The 7,961-nt window shown below is 48.1% G+C and overlaps 1 protein-coding gene across 1 annotated transcript; it reads left to right on the top strand.

Moving 5' to 3' along the window:
- The first annotated feature begins 770 nt into the window (after positions 1-770).
- Positions 771-5,253, top strand: LOC133209904 (cytoskeleton-associated protein 5-like). The gene is given in 4 exon segments (XM_061348838.1): positions 771-1,551; positions 1,553-3,273; positions 3,276-3,693; positions 3,695-5,253. Coding segments are annotated over 4 exon segments (3,786 nt in total). The 5' UTR covers positions 771-931; the 3' UTR covers positions 4,722-5,253.
- The last annotated feature ends 2,708 nt before the right edge of the window (positions 5,254-7,961 follow it).

The following is a 7,961-nucleotide window of genomic DNA, read 5'->3' as shown; positions in this document are numbered from 1 at the left end:
GATTGCCCTATTTATGATCTGTATCTAAAAGCAGAGGATGGATATCCTGTGTGCCAGGGGCTATCCGAGCTCTGGCTACAACCTCACCACAGAAGATGGGCTGGAGACAGAGGTCTGCACCGACAAAAATTTCCCCCGAAACTAAGTGCCTGCTGTTCATTTCTCATGTCAAGAGTTGTCAATTCTTTAAGGGTCAGAAGAAAGTTAAGTAAGATGAAAATAAGTGAACTACTCTATCTAGGGTTGAATGCAGCGGAGTTTCAATAACAGCAACCTGTAAGAAATTGCTTCCATGCAAATCTTTTTCCCCTGGTATTTTTGATTGTTGTTCAGCATCCAAAACAACTCCTTATTCACTCAGCTCTTCTGAAACTTCACAGTGTAAGCAGCAACAGCTGGGGCAGAGGTAAGAAAGGCAATGGGGACCAGATGGACCATGGTGGTGGCATTTCGGCACAATGTGCGTCACTGCTGCCCAGACACAAGAGCTCTAGACTGCAAGACACTGCATCTTCCATGGCTTGAATAAACAGCCCCTGAGGCAATGGGGGCCATAGGTGATGTTACCTGTGCTGATGTCTTCTCCCAGCTGCAAGAAGTGGACCTGGATCTTAGAGTCTCAGACTCCAATATGGGAAGAGTGGTAACTGCTTGTGACAATGGGACAACACTACACCAGTGCGGCCCCCTGTGGGCTGTTTCCTCAGCACAGCTAGGGTAGCACCAACCTCATAATGGATGGTGCTCGCCAGGGCTGCCCCATGGCTACATGCAGCCCAAAGCTGCTGCCCTAACATCTCCATCAGCATGGGGATGGCAGGGATACCCAGTAATACTCTTCTTTCTCCTGGTTTAGGGTCCTTGGAAGGAAACTCCACTGTCCCTGGAAGGACAGAAGCAACAGGAAAGAGGAGTACTGAGATCAAGCAACATGTCTGAACCGGAGCTCTCAGCAGAAGAGTATAGGGAAAAGGCAGCAGCTGTTCTCCCTGAAACCTGCATACAACATTTGGAAAGCAACAATTGGAAAGAGAGGATTTCCAGCATGGATACCATTCAGAAAACTGTCAGGGAGATGAAGACAAGTGAGATACCATGCCAAGCCCTGATGAGACTGCTGTTACAAGGACATGAAGAAACAAAGCTCCAGGTGATGCAGAAGAAGCTTCACACCATCACTTTGCTAGCCCAGAAAGGAGACTTCTCCAGAACATCTGCTCAAATTGCATTGGAAAGTGCGGTGGAAATGGTGGGAGATGTGCTAGGCAGCACCAATGCTCAAGGAACCCTAACAGCTATAGCAGAGGCATGTTCACTGCCCTGGACTGCAAAGACAGCTCTGTCATTGGCCTTCTCACAGAATAAGTCCAGGATCCATTCCAAGATCTTGGACTGGACGTCAAAAGCAATTCTGGAGTTTGGCTTTGAAGGGATGGAGGCCAAGGCACTGGTCAAGACCCTGAAGATCACTCTTGCTGCTCTTCACTCAGGTGTGCAGAGATCAGCCATCACCTTGCTGGGTGTTATTTACCTGTACATGGGAGACTCCCTAAGAGAGTGAAGAGCTGTTCCTCCTTCCCCAGGTAGATGCTGAGCTGAAAAAGCTGCATGGACAGGTCCCACCAATTCCCAGCCGTGCCAATCCCGAGTTATGCCCAGATGACAGGGTTCAGGAGGACCCAGGGAATCACAGAATGACTAAAGCCATAGACATTAGTGACAGGATCACACCAGAATTGGTGTCAAAGCTGCTTAACAAGAACTGGACCATCCAGAGGGAGGGCCTGGAAGAGGTTGCAGCGATCCTTCAGGATGCCAGATTCATCCAGCCAAACATAGGAGAGCTCCCAGGAGCCCTGAGGGCTTCTCTGTGCAACTCAAACCCCACCCAAGTACAGATGACCCTAAGTGTCCTCCAGCAACTGTCCACAGCCATGGGTTCAAATGTCAAACAGCAGATGAAGGACTTGGGCTTTCCCCTCATTGCTCTATTTAGGGAAAGCAGGAGCAATGTGAGAGCTGCCACCCTGCCTGCCATGAATGCCTGGGTTGCACAGATGAATATATTGGAGTGGACGGATGAGCAGGGCAGTTCCAAAGATCCAGGTGAAGAAATGCCTTTACAGAAGCAAGAGCTGATGCAGTGGCTGGTTGAACAGCTGCCAACACTCAACTCAGCTCCCTCAGACCTGCTTCGGTGTGTGCCTCACCTCTACTCTTCCCTGCAGGACAGCAACAGGGATGTGCAGAGAGCCTCGCAGGCAGCCCTGCCTTTCTTCATAATGCACCTTGGCTTTAAGCAGATGGCTGAAGCCACCAGTGGGCTGAAGGCAGCTGCAAAGGACCATGTGCTTGCAATACTGGAGAATGTCAATGACAGTCTGACAGCCCAGTCCTCTGCTTCTGCTAAGTCACTTCCCGGACACCCTAGAGTCATCACCACAATCACTGTCCCCTCTGTTCTAACCACACCACCTGCAGCAACAACCTTGTCTTCACAAGCATCAGCTAAAGAGCCAGCACCCAATACCAGCAGAGAGGAGAACTGGGATCCCAAGGAGCTGCAGTCTGGAGAAACAGTCCAGAAAGGCACAGGTTTAGCCAAGGAAAAAGCAGAAATTAATTCCACTAAGAAGGATGGGGTCAGCAAACTGGCACCTGTCTTCATTATTGTCCCCAGTGGGAAAGAGCAGAGAATGAGAGATGAGAAAAGCAGCAAAGTGCTGCAGTGGAACTTCAGAGCTCCTAGTGACAGGTATGTTAAGCAGCTGAAAGCTCAAATGAATGACTGTGTGTCCAGCAGCTTCCAGGTGGAATTGTTCCACTCTAGCTTCCCACACCACATCAAAGCCTTGGCCATCATGGCCAAGCACTTAGAGACAGAGAAGGAAGGAGTTACCAGCTGTCTGGATCTGATCTTGAAATGGCTCACCCTGCATTTTTTTGACACCAACACATGGGTCCTTTTCGAGAGCCTAGATTACCTCAATATGCTGTTAACCTTGCTGATCCAAGAGAAGTACCAGCTGATGGATAATGAGGCCATTTCATTTCTGCCATACCTGATCCTGAAGATGGGGGAGCCAAGGCAAACTGTTCTCAGATTGGTGCATGCCATCCTGAAGAGGATGTGCCTGATATATCCACCTAAGAAGGTGTTTGGCTTCCTCATGGAAGGCATCAAGTCCAACAACACTAAGCAGAATGAAGGCTGCCTGGTGGAGATGGGCTATCTCCTTGAAACCTATGGCTTGGATGTATGTGAGCCAAGCCCTAAGAAACCTTGAAGAGGATAGCTGCTTTCCTTGGAGACCAGCACAGTGCTGTTCATAAAGCTGCTGTAAACATTATGGTTACAGCTTGCAAAACTCATGGGGAAGCCCTGTTTAAAATGATTGGGGATCTTCCTGAAGAACATACAAGGATGCTGGGACAGGAACCTGACAGGTCAAGAGTTTCCTCAGCAAAGCATTTCAGTGAGAAACCTCAGCATGATTCAAACGCAAGATCTGAAGTCGCCTGTAAGCATGCAGGAGATGCACCCTCAAAGCCAGAGCCCACCAGTAAGCATGCAGGAGATGCACCCTCAAAGCCAGAGCCCACCACCTCTCAAGGAAGAAATTTCAATATGGTACGTCCCCAGCCACTACCTCCAAAGGTAGGTGAGCAAGTGAGCAGGCTGGTCTCCAGAAAATAGTCTCTTTAGACTGAAGGGTATTATACAGTTAGAAACAATCCCTGAATTCCAAACCCTGCCTATCTCCTCAGACACTGATGACACATGTCATAACATCACCTCCATCATTAATTCCCTTATTTGTCGCATTAGCAGTGATGACACTGACACCAGCATCCAGGCAATGAAAGCAATTGAGATGATCCTGAGAGAGAACAAAGTAGAAGCCATGTCTGGGCACATTAATGAGTTCCTTGTAGCTAGCTTTCAATCACTCAAGTTTATCAACCAGCAACAGAAAGCAGACAATAAATGGCATAAGGAACAAATCATTCTGCAATGTAACTATGTCATTCAGGCCTGTACCTGTGTCTTCCGGAAGAATAAGCTAGCTCAGGAGGCCTCAGTGGAAGTGCTTAAGAATGTAATGACAAGTCTCTCTGCCTTAATGCTAGACTTCCTGGATGGACACCTAGAGAAAGATCAGAAGCTCATACAGTCTATTAAAGTCCTCATGAAAAGGGTATTGGAAAAATCTGACCAGACAAGAATTGTTTGTGCCTTGCTGAAGCTGCTTCAAGACAGCCTGACTGTTAAGGGCATCCCAGGGAAGTTTTCTGACCTGCTGGCCAAGTGCCTGTTGAAGACCACACAGCTTCTCCCAGCCACCATCAGCACCATCAACCTGGATGAAATCCTGCTGGATGCCCACATGCTGATGATGAAAGCACTCTCAAATGAAAAACTGAGGCAGCACACAAATAAACCCCCGCTGTGGGCCCTGGAAACTCTGCTGCATCACTTGTGCAAGCTGAAAGGAGTGGAGATCCTGGACCACCTCACCCTGATTGATGATGCAGCTGGCTCAGAGGTGGAAGCTTACGTACAAAAGACAGTCAGTCCTGTTATCAAGCAGGAGGCAAACAAAACAGCTGTACGAGCAAGGAAGGAGAACGCCTGGGCAGCTCGCAGAGTTGCAAAGGACAAAGCAGGTGATGTGCCAGAGAGAGCATCTTCTAGAAAATTTGTTCCTAGGAGAGTTTGAGGGAGGGTCAAGAGGGGTTATGTGAGTGTAAGAAAAAATGGCCCAAGGGAAAGATGGAGTCTTTCTTAGAAAACCTCCCCCTCCTCTTGCAGAGCTATGTGCAGCAAAGCCTGGCCAACATCCAGACAGAATAAGACACAGAGAGCATCTTCCTCCTTCTCCCTTGGGGACGTCCCCTAAGGTGGAAGCATCTCTCCTTCGGTCAACCGGGATCCCAGGAGGGACTATAAAGGGGAAGGAGATGATACCATTCCTACCACCTGGAAAACCTGCCATTCACCTTCAGCAGCAACACAACCTTGAGAGCAAGACAGCCCACGGCAGGCTCCCTCCAGTTAGCTTCCCTTGAAGGATGGCAATGACAGCTTCTCCCTCCTTTCCAGGACTGCACATAGGGGTGTCCATGGGAGCATGTAAAACCACCGGCAGAAACAGCACCAGGAGCTCAGAACTAGCTAGCCTTCCTCCACACACACATCAATGGGCAGATGACATGAACCACAAAACAATAAAGAAAAAACTCCAGCATGAATACTGAATGAGTTAATTGTGAGCTGGTACCCCAGGGCTGCAGCCCCCAGGAGCCAGCCCCAGTTTCTGGTTGATGTCTCTGTTGCTCAGAAGAGCAAAGAACAGGGCAGGTAGTGCTGAGGCACAGGTAGTCAGCTGGGGAGCATTAAAAGCATGTGTGTACCTAGGGAGATGTCACTCCAGCTCAGGCGGGGCTTCTTGGGTGACTAAGCAGACTGATCCCTTCCCCAGGTGGTGCAGGTAAATAGAAAGAAGAGCAAATTGCTGTTTTTCCTAAAGCCAGAGAGGAGATAAGTCTGAAGACCAGGAGATTCCCTTAGGCAAAGGGAATAGGGTCTCCCAGGTTCCCTCGGCACTGCAGAGAACAGGTATAGGGTTTGCTTGTTTCCATAGGTCAGTCTTTGTGTTTCCATGTCACAGCACATTTTAACCTTTAAAAAAATGAGGTGCATGAGACTGATGCCTTGGGGCAAAGTTGAACCCAGAGCACACAAATCCAGCCAGGACACAGGGCAGAGAACCGATCAGGGTGCTGAGCCTGTCAGGAGAACCTCTGCAGGGGCACTTCCAACATGGGATTTTCTAGCTGTTGAAACATTCATGATTATTAAAGTGTCAGACTAAGAGTGCCCTGGTTCCAAGCTGGGAGCTGCCTGAAGAGATCAGGGCTTTCAAGCAGTATCTCTGCCTTACTACCAGTTGCACAATAAGCCTACCAAAGCCAAAGGTTGCAATATCAAATTCACTGGGGAATGTGATCTTTACAAGTTTCTGGGGTTTTTTTATTAAGTCAAGTCAATTAAGACTTGGGCTTTCAAAACCACTTCCACTTGTCAAATTGAAAGGGTTCAAGAGAGCAGAGGTGCTATATACAACTGCAGAAAGACTGCCTCATCCCAGCCCATCCTTCCCACATTTCCCAAGAGGCACGCTGCTATTCTTATGTAAAACAATTTGTCTTTAACACCCCTCTTGCCTGTGAGTTCCTGAAGGTAGGAGTCCTCAGCTTTGTGCCAGATATAACAGTGAGCACTTCAAGGATGCTCACTAAATTACAAGGCTTATTTATTAATAGATAATCCAGCCAATTACAAAATACTATTAAGCATTTGACTCAGGCAGAGTGAACATAGCAAAACTATATTTTTAATTAAAATGTGGAAAAAGAAATACGCAGTCTGATAATCAGCCAACAAGAAAAAATACCCCAGAGATCTCAAAGTGTAATTACCCTTTCTGAATGGCCAGAATAACTTGTTTGCTGAAAACGCTCTCTATTGCTAATACAAAGTCATGGTCATCCATTCATCCAGTACTGTACCTGCCCAGGGGCTGCTCCAGTACCCATGAAATCAGGCTCTGGTATGTCTGTATTTACTTTCTGCCTTCTTTTCTGGCTGTGTAGCTGAAGGATTCACCAAGAGAACATGACTGATGCCTCTACAGTTTCTATTTTTTGATTCCTTCCCACTTTGCCCTTGGGACACCTTCACTTTTTGTGCTAAAGGATATAAGCTTTGGGGCTGGATTGGGGTTTTGTAGCTTACATGCAACACAAGTGGGTGCTCTTCATGTGGCTTTCCAAAAGTAAATTGTGAGGTTAGGCAACTGGACATGCTGTTCCAAGAGGTTTTTCTATGCTGTACTGTCTCTCTGCTGGTAGCCAGTGCCCCTCAAGCAGCTGCTTTTACAGCTTCCTCTCTACCATGTTCTGGAAATGCTCTGTAGAGATGCACCTCTGTACACCTACTGCCCTGTCAGTCCACAATGAAACTTGTCCAATAATAGCATTCCCCTTGCAAAAGCCTCTCTGGCAGTGTGCTGTCACCAGGCTGTCTTCCTAACCCATACTGCAACTGCAGTGCTGCATCTGTCACACTGCTAGAGGAAAAACTGTTAACCAGCAGACAGCACTGAACCATTTGTAAGGTTTCCAAAGGCTTAGGGAAAGTCAAGTGTTTGGAAGCCTCGCAGTATTTGCCATGCAGGCAGACTATTAATGATGCATCACATTATCAGAGTGCCTCAGGGCCCCTTTCAGAAGTTAGAAACCTCTCATAGTGGGTGCAGCACAAAGTCAGAACAAGTGACAGTCCCTGTCCTGCAGACATCACATGTGATGGGAGGTAAGTTCTTCAGCACAGTCCTGGAATTATTCAGGAGTAAGCAGTCTCTTGAATATTCTCAGCATGTTCTCACATGTGCCCCTTAGCAACAGTCAGGAATGCCCTGAACAACAGGTTATTCTTGCTTGACCCTAACAGCAAACAGCATGCAGTGGGGTTTCATGGTCCAGCATGGGTCTAGGTGCTTGTTCTGGATTTTGCACAACAGGCACGTGTTAAGAAAGAGAGGAGAACTTTGCACTCAGCTCTGGGCAGTGGAGGCCTGTGCCTTGGAAGAACTATTTCCAGCACATGTAACCCAGCCTGCCCAGAAACCATGCCTTCTGCCAGGGATATCTTACACCCCCAGAGACAGAGGAGCAGGTTTCTGCCTGTGAAGCAATGGTTAAGGAACAGGTCCTAACATACAGGATGAAACCTTGGGGTGCTGAGATGCTCCAGCCAGCACTATGTGCTGAGGTTTGCTGGACAGCAATTCACCCTGCCTCCCAGCCAGCCAGTCCTCCGGGCTGTTCATCCTCCCCCACAGCCTTGGGGAAGAGCAAAGAGCAAAAGAGCACCATGGTCGGGAGGTGAAGAAGAA

This window comes from Neopsephotus bourkii, unplaced genomic scaffold, assembly GCF_033783945.1.
Source record: "Neopsephotus bourkii isolate Nb327-2 ecotype Australia unplaced genomic scaffold, CSIRO-AGI_Nbou_v1 NB_369, whole genome shotgun sequence".
NCBI classification, from domain to species: domain Eukaryota; kingdom Metazoa; phylum Chordata; class Aves; order Psittaciformes; family Psittacidae; genus Neopsephotus; species Neopsephotus bourkii.
This window is presented reverse-complemented; position numbering and strand designations above follow the sequence as displayed.